Below are 14514 nucleotides of genomic sequence, written 5' to 3' on the forward strand. Positions count from 1 at the left end.
TAATGTAATGGGGGAGTATAGTCTACACATTTCAATTATGAATTTGCACTGCCAGGAACGGCACCATCTGTGTCTGTCTGCTTCAGTTACCAGACAAAAGAAAGTGACACCCATTCCTATCCGTGATTCAAACTGCAATCAGGTGTCAGTGCACATCGACGAGCACTTAGTTGCTTGTCATCAGAGTTAAGCAAAGAGCCATTCGTGTTTTATTTTACTATTTTTTTTGCGCAAGTGCTCTTAAGTTGAAGATTTCCCTCAAATGACTTTACATTCAAGAGAACTCTTGTGAGACCCGGATTTTAACCCACTGACAGAAAATACTTGCAAACAAGGGGCTTTTTGAAAAGCAAACAGAAAATAAATTATGAACTGCTATAATGAAAACTATTTTCAAAACCCCACAATGATTAGATGATATAAACTTTTATGACGAAAAGAAACATCAACAGGTGTAATAAAGGTGAACTGGGGAGATGTGCGCGGAACAAAAATAACAACGAATGCAAACAGACACTGAAATTAATTAAACTGCCAGTTTTAGAAGGAATTGCTGGGAAAATAAATTCTTGCCACAGAAATTATATTTTAATTATAGTAGCAGTTCATTGCTGGAGAAACTGTTATGTATTGCTAGACCTACATATTTTTTTTAATATATAGTTAAGATGCATTTTGGTTAGAAACCAAAACCAAAGTTTGCAGGTGAGGTCATTAACAACCCTCTATATTTAATGCAGAATATGTCATAAAGTAATGGCAGGTATCAGGTATATCTTCAGCTTTCCCTTTTAATGCTGTGGTTTGGGTGTTTTTATATATGACACATAAAACCTTGGTTATGACTTTAGCTTTTTTCTCTGTCCTTTTCCCCCCTCATTCTTTTCTCCTTTCTTCATAAGTTGCAGTTCTAGTGACAAGTAAACTGTGCTTATGAAAGTAGGTTTGGGAATGAATAATTAACTATCTTTGCAGATTGCAGCTCTCTCTCTTGGATTCTGTTGAATAACAGTCCAAGCCATCAGATATTCAATATTAGCGCGTGTGAAATAAGCAGGATCTGCTCATAACACTAGAGGTGACCTTGCATTCAGATTACGCAGGCCTCCGTGGAGTCTGCACCTGAGGATTCTTGTCGATATGGAAATGGGATTTCCTTGGATATTGATGAAGTTACTATCCTGTGTTTTGTTGTGCATTAGATCCCATTGGTATGGTTAGGGTTGTTTATTGCCATTCCAGTCGTACACGAGGAAACTGACGATTCAGCCTCTCGGCTAATTCTTGTCAAAGATTAATTGAGTCCTTTCCCTTTGTGCTGGCTGTTGACGTGTGTGTATTGGAAGCATTCAATACTATCAGTCTGTTTGAGTGCCTGTATTTATAAATAATGAGCGCAGATGAATATGCAATAAGCTTTGAACAATGCTAACCTGACATTAACATGCATCACCTGCCTTTAACATGCAGCTGGTATCTGATTGTGTCGGCATATGATTTAACTGGGTTGAAATCCCACCTGGCACTTAAATGCATCTCCACTGCTTGGGATGCATTTCACTTTCTGAGATATTTACATCATTGGAAAGAGATTGACTGCTTCCTTTTATTAGATATACTGTGTTATTTGTAAATGAGGCAGCATTCAGGGAACTGGGGTTATTAAGCAAAACAAAGTTACACAATTATGTATTTTATGCACGCTGCACTCAATTCTCAAAGAATGATTAGATGCTGTTAGAAGTACTTTACATTCTCTGGTCATTTACTACTTTTGATATAGTTGTTTGAATGGAGAAAGTAAACAACAGGAGCATACTAATATTGTATTTTGATTCATTTTGAGGGGAAAAATAGAGGAAGACTGATACCCTCGATCATGTTGCTATCCAGGAACACTATTTCAGTCAGCACCATTACAGTCAAAAGAAGACTGATATTTCCATGTGCAGTAATTTATATTTGCCAGCATGGCTTTGTTCTGGGACCTACCTGCCCTTCCATGCGTATACGTGGAATGCATAAGGTGGTGAGCGCACACCTACCAGCCCTTGTATGTGCTCGTGGCAGAAAGAACAACACCACAATCTCAACACAGAACAGAGCAGGCATCAGTGACAACTGTTATAACTCTGATTAAGTCAGATACAGACCGAATGGAGGTGTTGGGGTGAGGGTGGGTTGCAAAGTAGCTTGCAGATGCGAATCAACTGTGGGCAGGTGAAAACAACTTAAATAGCATGGCCTATGTGAGATAGTCAATTGGATGAGTAGAAAGAGGATCAGCTGCTGTGAGGCGGCATTTATTGTAGATGCTCACAAATGTACAGCATCCATTATTAGCACATCTCAAAGGAGGAAAGTACAGTACTGTAGAACCTTAAATGCCTCAGAGAAGGGAAGGTCATCATCAAAATGTTGGCGCTGACAACACGTGTCTGCATATAGACTTGTTTTTTCAGCAAGTTCTTATTCCAGGGTGTCAAGTACTGTCATTCTGTCAGGTACTGGACACGTTTACCCTTGACCTTGCACCAGCCACAGGCAAAATAAGAAGCAGAAAGATAATGGGGTTTTTGTTTGTTTGTTTGTTTCTGTAAAAAAGAAAAAGAAATAACATCAGTACTGCGAAATAGGTAGGTATTGAGATAAGCTACTATCAAATTTGCAATGAAAGTGGATTTGTTGATGACCGATCAGTGGAAGCACTGATTAACAAATGACTGGGATGAAAATATACAGGAGGGTTACCTATGCAACCAGAGACAGGTGTCACCTACAGCGCAAACCTAATAACATCTTTTATTCGTTGAAGAGGGTAAAAAGTAAAACGTTTGTCTGACAGGAGATTGTGGTTTTCATGTAGTGCATTAAGAGTTTTGCATTACGCACTCATTGATCAGCTTTATTGTGAGTTGCTTTTTACATAAGTTTTCATTCACTGGTTAGGTTTAGGCAAAGCCAAAATTCAATAATTTATGTAGGCACCAAAAAATACTTGGTTAGGTTTAGGAAGAGCTTGTACTTTGGTTAACACTATACTGAAAAAAACATGTGCAGCTCCCCACTGCAGTTAAAAGTGGCAGCAAGAGGTCTTAGCAACCCTCGATACAGTACACTAACCACTGTAAGTGCTTCTGGCTTCTTGCTTATTTCCAAAGGGGTCGCATCAGCAGATGGAACTACATTTGATTTGGCACAGTTTTTAATGCCTGATGTAACCCTCTCATGTATCCAGGCTTGGGACCAACACGAGGAGTACACTAACTTGTGACCCCCTAAGGCTCTCTTTGTGTCTCCTCCCAGTCTCAAACCAGGGAGCTTTTGCATGTATGGCAAATGCGTTTAACACTACACCATGGAGCCACTGCGCTGTATACCAGCAATTAGAGATTGTTAACTTTCTAACTTTTTTTTGGAGAAATTCCTGTCTGCAATCCTTCTTTTGCTGTTGTATTTACTGTCTAAGCTTTTTTACATTTTATGAGTCAGATTCAACTGAATTCAATCTGCTTCAATTCAGTCTTATTTATATGCCATCAAATCACAACAGTTGCCTCAAGGCACTTTATATTGTAAGGTAAAGACTCTACAATATTAGAGAGAAAAGCCCAACAATCAGGTGACCCTCTATGAGCAGCCACTTGGCGACAGTGGGAAGGAAAACTCCCTTTTAATGCAAAGAAACCTCTGGCAGAATTAGGCTCAGGGAGGGGCAGGCGTCCGCTGCGACCAGCTGGGCATGAGGGGAGGGAAACAGCATTTTGGATCAGCTGAAGGCTTTTCACTGAGCTTTTAGGACAGCCTGATAATAATGAATTACAATAGTCCAGCCTAGAAGTAATAAATGCATAAACCAGTTTTTCAGCCTCACTGTGAGACAGGATGTTTCTAATTTTAGAGATATTGTGCAAATACAAAAAAGCAGTCCTTCATATTTATTTACTATGTCCACTCACTCCTCACAGTGATACTGGAGGCCAAGGTAATGGCATGTGCCTGAGTAGACACCATGTTTCTAAGATTTGTGGGGCCGAGTACAAAAACAGTCAGATGAGCTGTTGTGGAATGGGAAACTGGGAAAGTGAAATCATTGCACTGGTGCTGTGTTAGTGTTAGAGGAAACTGAAAATTTAGAGTTATAGGATTTACCAGTACAGGTGATATATGTCCCTGTACAACGTCTACATCTAGCAGTGTAAACCTGTAGTTGGTGTTGTTTTACACTAATATTTGACAACACTGTGATCATGTGGCTAAGTGACAAGGGGAACTTAAATGTAGTTTCCTCACTCAGTGGGATTATATAGTTTGTTTAACCTTTGACTTTTTTCAACTAACTATCCCCATGGTGCTACTTTTTTTTATCCTCTTTGTTTAGAGGTGGTGTGATCATTCACCCACAGGGGCATTTAACCCCCCACTGTCTTTCTGTGTCACTCTGACTCATTGTGGACCACTCCTTATGAGTTGAGGCCTGTCACAGGGAGGGATAGCAGCCTTGGGCTCAGCTTGGCAATCTTCCAGCAGCATGACAGCATACACACACACACACACACACACACACACAGAGACACACAGAATCATAGACTTGCCCCAGAGAGCCAGGCGTCTGTTTCAGCCAGATGTGAGGCATCAGCAGAGATACACAGGCACACGAGCACAGACATTTCTGCAGTTATAGCAGTTAGTTATGTATCATGCATTTGTGTGCATGGATTCAGAATCACTCACACACACACACACACACACACACACACACACACACACACACACACACACACACACACACACACACACACACACACACACACACACACAAAACATTGCCACACTCCTCAATGGTGAAAGAGGAAACATATGTTCCACTCCTCTGGGGCTTGTATAGAAGGACTCGTGTGTGTGTGTGTGTGTGTGTGTGTGTGTGTGTGTGTGTGTGTGTGTGTGTGTGTGTGTGTTTTGGGGAGTGTGTGGGGGGGGGTTATGAGCAAGCATCATTAATATGACAAAACAAGGCTGACAGAGGGATTTACTGCACATATTGGTGCTACCATCATCTGTCAGTGCTTCTTCTGCTGCCGTTAGCATCACCATTAACACGGGTGCAATCCTGTTTGGTCTGCAACACTCTTTAGATGATTGATACTTGTCAACATAGCATTTTAAATGAATGCCAGGACCCTAGGTTTCCCAGCAGAACACTAAATCATTCCACAGGGAAAGAATGGAACAAGATAAGAAGGCCATGAGATATAGATAGAGTGGTGAGATGTGATGAGTATGGAGTGGCTGAAGATGTTCAGAGATGGACATGATGGTGGGGAATCAGATGGCTTTATGATCTGTTCATACAGTGAGTCTAATATTCGATCATGTGTACATAAACCTGCAATTTGGGTTCCAAATCCATAGAACAGACTTGCAGCTGAACCATACATGTCATCTGGTACTTAAACCCATAAAAATACATCAGCAACAGAGTTACAGACAAATATTCACACCAATGGCTAATTTAGAGTCTTCAGATAAGCTAACATGTCTTTCGACTGTAGGAGGAAGCTGGAGAACCAGAGAGAACTCACGCACATGGGGAAAATATGCAAACAGGATTTGAACCCATAACCTTCTTGCCGTGAGATGACAGTGCTAACCATTTTAGCCTCCCTCACTATGCCTCCCATAAGAGTCAAAGCACCCATTTAAAAGGCTGAGATAAAAAATTTTAAAAAAGAAAAATCACCAAGCATAATAGGGGATGGGTTACATGCACATGTGATTTGTAGTGATTTATATGGTTGGGTAATATCACAAAATGCCATCAATTATTGATACTTTTTATTAAATTAATATTTTTTTTTTTTTTTTATCATTGTGGATCTTATGCATCTTATATGTTTTTATAAAATCCAAAAAATCCAAAATCCAATACAGTCCAAGAAGGTAAATAACTAATGTGTAACTTCTCTGAACTAGCCTCCTGCAAGCTATAAGACAATGGCAAGAGAGATGCAAAATAGAAATAGTGTTGTGCACCAACAATGTGAAAATAAATAAGTGCGTATTGACACCAGATACTCATAACAGGGCATATTATTGTTGCATTGATATATCAGTATCTGGAATGTAATAGAGTATAAGCTGAAAGCAACAAAATAGAAATCAAAATCAGTTTGTACTGCAGTAAATGGAGTAAATGTACTTAGAGTAGTTACTACCTCTGTCCTTCTGCAATGGCTCTCTCTTTTTTTTTTTTAGCTTGTTCACTAGTTGTTTATGGCTTTCTGTGTTCTGTTAAATAATTTAAGCGACATAAATAGAAGCTCAAAAACAAATCACAGCCTGTCTTTGTGGACTTATGACAGGGTGTGATAAGGCAGTATAAAAATCAATTCCCCCTAGCTCTCCCTCCCCACTGTCTTTCTCCTTGTTGTCCAGTCTCTGTCTCCAACAACCACTGTTGGAGAAATAGTTACTGCTTCTTTGAATAGGATAATTTCACCATAATTACGTACCCAGCATCGCATCCTATAAACCACACAGCCGCCCCTTTGTGGCTTAAAGCAAGGTATTAGTTGGGCTTTGCAGTTCTGAAGCCATTCTAAAAGCAAATTATTGTAGCCCATTGTCATCCATCATCAGCTTTCAGTCAGTGAACTGAAGGACTGATCATGCAATCTGCTGCTTTCTGAACACTGGAGAATATTGATGAAGACATTTTAGGTGATGAATGGTGGGGTGGTTACATGATGTGCGACTTTTACATGAATGACTGTTGATAAATCACTTATGGAATAATTAGTGCAATTTGATGCGCTTGGAGAATCTGCATAGCATGCAAGAATCTGGCAGATGAAATGATCCTCCAGATCACTTTATCTTATTTTGGCACCAAAAAACAACCCACTGGGTCAGACCAGACAGCGTAGTGCACAAAACACAATGAGACTACGGGTTGCTGAGCTAATCCATCACCTGCTGATGTGAACTCTGCCCTCAACTATCCAAACTTAACGATTATCTAAGAAGCTGCTGTAATTAGTCCTTTGTGTGCGGACATTAAAGACATTTTTAGCCTTGTAAGCCATTTCGCATTTTTGAGCGGACTGCAGCTGTAAACCATAAACACACACAACCTCTCCCCCTTTATAAAATCATTTTACTCTGTGTTCTTTCACTCTCCCGTTATTTTCATTTTATTTTATTATGTTGAAAATAAAGAGAAAATAATGTTTTTCTGACATTTTCTATAAAAGGAAGTAGCATTAGTGATGATTGGGTTAATAATTAATGAACATTAATATCTGAATTCATTCATGTGCAGGCAGTGGCTGCTCACTATCTAGTATTTTGAAATTACTTTAAAGGCGTGCTATGATGATTTTTTTATTCATCTTTAATATAACTGGGGGACTCATGAGGAATGGATTTAAAAAAAAAAAAAGGGAGCCAAAGAGGCTGAGATATTCTGACTTGTCTAGGATGCATCAAGGTCCTAACCCTGCACAGTTCATATAAGACCTATTAAAGCTTGAGCCCAACAAAACCTCTTGAGAACTTGAGTTCTACAGAAGACAATGGTTTTCATAAGCTGTGTAGTACTGCGGCATATTTATCTGAACTTACTGTATACATTTGCGGGAATGCTCCTTTAATTTAGTCTCTGTTTCAGTCTGGTTTTCAAATAAGACTACTCTGTGAAAAGTAAATGAAAATTAGTATGCAGTGATGGGCAAACAAATAAACCATATATCTCATTTAAAATTGAGGAGGAACAGCATATCAAATATTGAAAAGGAGAAATGATATTGTTTTCTTTAAAAAGAAAAAGAAAAAAAAAAAGGTTTATTTTAAATGATGCCAGACATTAAAAAAAATAGTTTCAGAATGGGCATGTTTACCACTGTGTTGCATCACCTCCGCTTGTAACACTGTAGCCATTTGGGAACTGACGAAACCAACTGCTGTACTTTTAAAAGAAAAATGTTTTGCCATGCTTGCTTGATATAGGATTTCTGCTACACAACAATTCTGGGACTTCTTTTGTTATTTTCAAAATATGTCTTTTACTTTCCAGTGGGCAACAGCTCTGAACTGTCGCAGGTCACTTTGGCACCAGGACACTTCATACTGTACAGAGTATGATTTAGTATTATCTTGCTGAAAAAAGCAAGGCCTTCCCACAAACAAATGTTATCTGGCAGCATGCAGTCATGTGAATTAAGAGGGTAAGAAACAGCCAGGTCCTGTTAATCAAATGCACTTGAATAACCCTCTGCATGTATGAAAGCAGTGGATTTGACAGTTTGCTGGTCTGGAAGATTCAGGTGTGTGTAAACACAATGCTAAAATCTTTCCAGGAGCGAACAGCCCAGTAAATGGGTTTGTTTCATAGCATCAGCCTGTGGGCACATTCCAGTTATTGGATTAACCACAAACCCCTCTTTGTACCAAAGTATTCTAGAGTCAAATGTGAGACCATCTGTCCAACAGCTAAAGTTTGGTTGAAATTGGGTCCTGCAACATCAGCAAATCTCCAACAGAATGGCTGAAAAAGAAAATTAATGCTGCAGTGGCCCAGTCAAAATCCAGACCTCAACCCGTTTAAAATGCTGTGGTGACTTCATTTTATTGCTGGTAAAAGTGGTTATAAAAGCTATTGAATCATGGAGTGTGCTTTCTCACAGGACTGCATATCTTTCAGTATTACTGGTGCCTTCACAGAATTAAATATCCTCTTTACCATCACAGATCCTGTCCAGAGACAGCCTCAGCAGCATTTCTGGCCTATGCGTTTTCCTTTACACAGTTTTAACTTGCACTTGTGGATGTAGCAACAAACTGATTTGTACAGTGTGTGTACACAAATTTTCAGAAGTGTTCCTGAGTCCACATAGTAATTTCCACTACTTCTAGGATGCTCTCTTTATACCCAGTCAAAATGATAATTAACCTCATTCCTTGTGGTTAACTTTTAAGTATTTTAACAATTTTCCATTCTTTTGTTGCACCTGTCTGTCCCAACTTGTTTTAAATTAGCAGGTGCTTTTCCAAAAGAAAGAATATAATTTCTCAGTTTCACTTTTGCCTTCATACTAAGGGGTTTAAATGTTTTGCAAATCCTTAGAGCATACAGCATGCCTGCTTTATTGAAATCTAGGTTGAAATAAGACAAATCATTTGTGCCATCATCGTGTGTATTGCTTTACAGTGACTCTCATTAATCTCTGGTTTTCTCCCCTGCTGTTTACAGGGCAGTGGTGCACATTCAGGTGAACGATGTGAACGAGTTTGCTCCAGTGTTTCGGGAGCCCCAGTATCGAGCGGCAGTAACAGAGGGCAAGATTTATGACAATATCCTGCAAGTGGAGGCTACTGATCAGGACTGCTCACCACAGTACAGCCAGATCTGCAACTACCAGATCACCACTACCAACACACCCTTTGCCATAGATCGCAATGGTGAGTAGAAGTTGGGGGGTGGGGGTGCTAACAGCATTCAGAGATTTGTTGGTATTTCCCACAAAGAAGCTATGCTATTAACAGTCATATTCAGAGCACTGTAATTTACATTTTGAAATCTTTTCCTTTAAATTTTTGTGTGCCCACTTTCTCTCGGCACGCCGAAGTTCTGCATCACCTATTTCAATGATTTCCCACAAGTCTGAAAAGATCTTCCAAATCAAGTTTCAAGTTTCTTGCCTTCCCTTGGCTCTTCATCTGATATACAAAAGAGGCAAAAACGTTTCTGACATAACACCATGACACGCATGATCTGAAAATCCCATCCATCCATACTCATTCACTTCATAGGAGAAGCACATGCACGTACCTGCGTACACTCCAGCAGCAAAACTTAATACTCTGACAGATGTCTGTCCCTGCGGTAAAATGCACTCTTTAGTCTTTCCAAGGACAGAGTCAAGCTTTGCTCAGAGAGCCATCACTCTCCACAAATCAGATCACACAAGTCTGTGCACACACAAACATGGCATGCACAAACACACACACTGACAAAGATAAATGCTAAGAAAAATCTAAGGATGCTCTCAAATACCCCTGAAAATTTACTTTGGTAGCTGAACATTATTCTAAAAAATAAAAGTAAAATTTTCTCGTGAACCACACACTCACAAAAACACCCATAAAATCTTTTACAAAATCAGGAATGCCAGTTTTCTCTGTTTTTGTGTGTGCTCATATTTTTAAATATGAATTTAACAATAGAAGTTCATATTTAGAATTTAACATATTAAATGAGCATACACTTCAACTCTGGACTTACTGTGTCTTGTTAGATAAGCTAGTCAATACAGCTGGCATGTTAGACTCCATGTGTACTTTTTTGCTTAGGGTACACAGATAAAGGGATGTTGCTGTTTCGATTTTCACCGCTGCCGACAGACAGTTCCCAGCTGCTGAGGTGCTGCAGTAAAAAGGCTGACTGGGTGAGGTGTGGGCCAAACTGCTCCGTGAATGATACAGGAGCGAGGCTGCAGCCTGCGCGCACTCTCTCCATTTCAAGGGGTCTTGCTCAGCTATAGACCGCTGAGGAAAAAGGCTTTGAGAGCTCTTGAACTCAAGAGTACCTGAGGGAGAGAAGAAGAAGATGGTAGGGAGAAAAGTGGAGGTTGCCTGTGAGAGTGAGAGTAAGTGGTAACATTGGGTCAGGGATAGAAGCAGACTGTAAACTATAGCAGGGCAAATCAAAACAAAAAAGGATAAAGCTAGTGATATTATAGTTTTTTAAATTGTTACTAAATCACATATAAAGGCAGTTATTCCCAGTGTATCCTAAGCTTTAAACAACCACCTCCTTTATGCTGTAGACACTAACAAAAGTAAGGAGGCATCACAATAAACTGGCATGGTGGGGGTGCTTCACTTCAGCTACCACTGAGACAATGAAATGCAATGCAGGTCTGGCATTCCAGGAAAAACGTAGTTTCATGGTTACAGAACCAGCACTGTTGAGGTAGTTCACTTAAAAACCATTAATGCCAATGTCACAGTGATGTTGTGAGGGTTTTAGCCTCTGGGGTTAATCAGTGTCTTTACAAATTCACCCAGTAGTTGGAGCCAGAGGAGACCTAGACCAGCATGAAAAGCTCAGTTTCCCTCACTGTGGCTGGGAAATGCAAATGCAGTGACGCACTGCAATAAAATACAAACATCACCCGCTGTGCCATAGGCTCTACACAGAATCACTGCAGTTGCATCCACAGTCTGTATATGTGCAACACATGGAAACCTCCTAATAATGCAGATTAACATACTAATAAAATACTGTAATTTCACACCCCAAAACTAAAGCGTGGACTTTTTAGATGATATGTATGATTACTACACAGCAAGCCAAAAAATTTGTCACACCACAGTGACTCAAATTAGCTGAGGTGAAGCCTAGCAGCTGCAGGTATCCCCTTGTCAAAGCACCCTAAATAATTCCAAGGAAAAGTCTTAATGAAATTTAGCCCTCATACTACTGACATGTGTTGTAGGATTTGACGAGAATGCCTCCTGGACACCTCCTCAACGTGCTCTTTGGATGTGGAGGATTAGCTGCTCTACTCTGAGTCCTTTCCAAATGACCAAGCTCCTCACCCTGTCTCTAAGGGAAAGCCCAGACATGCTTCAGAGGAAGCTTGTTTTTCTTTGCATCCACAATTTTATTTTTTTCAGTTCCTACCCAGAGCCTGTGACCATAGGTGAGATACCTAAACTCATCCAGAGTGGTAATTCATGTCCGCAGACTTGGAGGTGCTAACTCCCATCCCATCTGCTTCACACTCAGCTGCACACTGCCCCAGTGCAAGCTGGAGGTCATGCCTCAATGAAGCCAAGAGAACCACATCATCTGCAAAAACAGAGACAGGATCCTGAGACGGCTGAACACTCCACCCTCCACTCCTTGGCTGTGCCTAGAAATCAGTGACAAAGGGCAGCCCTGTTTGGCCAGTTTTTAGTGCTGGTAATGCAAACCAAGCTTTCTTTCTTTCAAGCATTCTGGGACTCAAATGACTAAAAATGACTAAACCTCACACACAACAGACAGTTATAGCACCCAGTTTGCTTCATGCTATGCTCAGGGCATGCTGGCATGTGACAGTAGGAGCAAACAGTTGCTACCTTCCTGTCTATGATTTAGGAGCAAAGGTTAAGTTAGTGTTGGATTGTCAGCAGATAAAGTCTGTGTCACTCCTAGAAGGGTCATTGCTCCTCACATTGGGACCTGTAATGTAGCAATATCAGCTCTCCTTTTTATGTGTGGTATGGCCCAGGCATGCCACAGCTTTCTCAGGTACAGTACATTCACCAACGTCTCCAAAGTTCTGATAACTTCCAGTCTGAAAAGTTCACCATCCAGCTGATGAAGGCAGCGATGGTGTCTTTCTTCACTCCCATTGATATTGTGTGTTACTTTAATTTAGGGCCCACTGGAAATATTAAGTAAATAGATAGTTTTGACTGGCATCCCCTGGAACCCCAAAACATTTGTATTTTTAAAAAGCCAGAAGCAAAGCAGAAATAGAAAACACTGATGTCACATCATTAGGAACAAATTGACAAAGTCATAAAAATAATTGAATGATTGAAAAAATTTGTATTTTTCAATCATTCAAATTAAAAAACACCTATGAGACACCTGAACTTTTAACTCTTGTGCGATCTTAACATTCTGTTTACTCCCCTTGTCCTACGGGTCAAAAATGACCCGCCCTACAAAAGCCCCAAAATGAAGCAGCTTAATTGAATTTTAAATTCAAGATCTATTTTGCATGATGAAACAACCTGTTATTTATCAATTCAACTCAGTTCAATTCATTTTTTATCCTGTATTTTTTGTTGCATAAAACAAAAACACAATCACCAGTGAACAGTATTACACTTTTTTTTTTCTTTTTTTACCACAAACCAACTGTCATAACAGTTTTCTTTTACACAGTAAAGGTTTGTTATTGCTATTATATAAATGTGAAGTAATCATTTCTGAATTAATTATATTGATGGCTCTGATGGCTGCTAGTGTTTCCGTCACACGCCTTGCTGGTCTTGACTCACGGCTTTCAAATCTCAGCATTCTTGAGAAAGTGTGAACGATTTTCAGCGGCATTGTGGCACGAAAATTGCCCTCCCACTCTTTGCATCCCAGTGACTATATGTAGCCTGGCCACGGGATCAATATACACCTGCTAATATCAAAAGCCCTATGTAGCCAGGCAGGTCAATCTCATCCATGTTTTTCCAGTTTTCTCCATATTTCTGGAAACCCTCCAAATCTGTATTCTCCAGGATGATTTTTTTGGTGGATGGTGTGATGAACAAGAGAAAGGTGGATCAAATGTCCTGGACATGGGCAGCCGAATACCTTGTTGGCTCTGGAGCCAACCTTATGATGTTTGATGCTGCTGTTCTTCCCTGGTTGCTGTCTGAATTTGATGAGGACCATGCAATTTTGCCGTTCTTTGACAAAAATGTCTCTCTGTCAGCTTGAGGGATTTCCTCTTCTTCTCCATCTGAAGATGCATTATCCTCTGGGTTGCATTCCTCCCCAGCTTCCTCTTCAGATACATCTTCATTCTCTTGTTCCTCCTGAGATCCTGAAAATACCTCATCCAGGACGTGTTGGGTAGTCTACTCATGGCTTCAGCAAGGAACCAACTAGGGGTACTTTGATTCAGGGTACCATTAAATCCTCTATGAATTTGATTTTAAATTGTCTGAGATTGTTTTTTGTTTTGTTTGGAAGCTTGTGTGATGTGCAGATCAAGACTGCAGGTGCAGGACAAACACAAATTCCAGTTTCTCCAGATTCTTTGATGTGTGTGTGTGTGTGTGTGTGTGTGTGTGTGTGTGTGTGTGTGTGTGTGTGTGTGTGTGTGTGTGTGTGTGTGTGTGTGTGTGTGTGTGTGTGTTATTGTATTAATTATTTGTGTGTGGCCTTTGAACTTTTTTCTGGTGTTTAAATGCTTTTATAATTCACGGGTCAAAAATGACCCATAAGACAATCTTTGTATCCTAGTGGTGTACAGCCCACATGGAAACATAAACAAAAACAAAGTATAACTTTTTATACTTTTTATAGGGAAAGTCATAAAATTTCAAGTTGGAAAAAGATAGTTAAAGGTATTTTTTCTACAGCTAAACATGGTAGTGTGTCACTTTTGACCCGCAAAACAACACAAGGCTTAACTTGGGAGCGTAGGGGGACTGCTGACAAGCTGAAGTGGTCATTGGAGGAACCACAGATTTTCCTGCACAGGTTTCATATTTGCAGCTTGCTCTAGAGTCACACTGCTACAGTACTTAAGGAAATTATGAACCTAACTCTGGTCTCACCCTTGCACTAAAATACACCATTGCTCATGGCTACAAATATGGGCACTATAGAGTCAGTCTCACATATACACTCCTGGTAACAAACCCTCACTACCATAAAGGTGCATTCTCCTGAAACTATGCCTGAAAATGACTGTGACTGAAAATATTCCCTCTGTTTTGGGCATTTAATATAAC

The 14514-nt window shown here is 40.0% G+C and overlaps 1 protein-coding gene across 1 annotated transcript in view; it reads left to right on the forward strand.

Annotated features, from left to right (window-relative positions):
• LOC115791027 (calsyntenin-2) overlaps nt 1-14514 on the forward strand; it is a 324417-nt gene that overhangs the window by 182408 nt on the left and 127495 nt on the right. The window contains exon 4 of the mRNA XM_030745109.1: nt 9251-9459. Within this exon, the coding sequence (XP_030600969.1) occupies nt 9251-9459 (209 nt within the window). The remainder of the gene's footprint in view (nt 1-9250; nt 9460-14514) is intronic.

This window comes from Archocentrus centrarchus, chromosome 13, assembly GCF_007364275.1.
Source record: "Archocentrus centrarchus isolate MPI-CPG fArcCen1 chromosome 13, fArcCen1, whole genome shotgun sequence".
In the NCBI taxonomy this organism is placed as follows: Eukaryota; Metazoa; Chordata; class Actinopteri; order Cichliformes; family Cichlidae; genus Archocentrus; species Archocentrus centrarchus.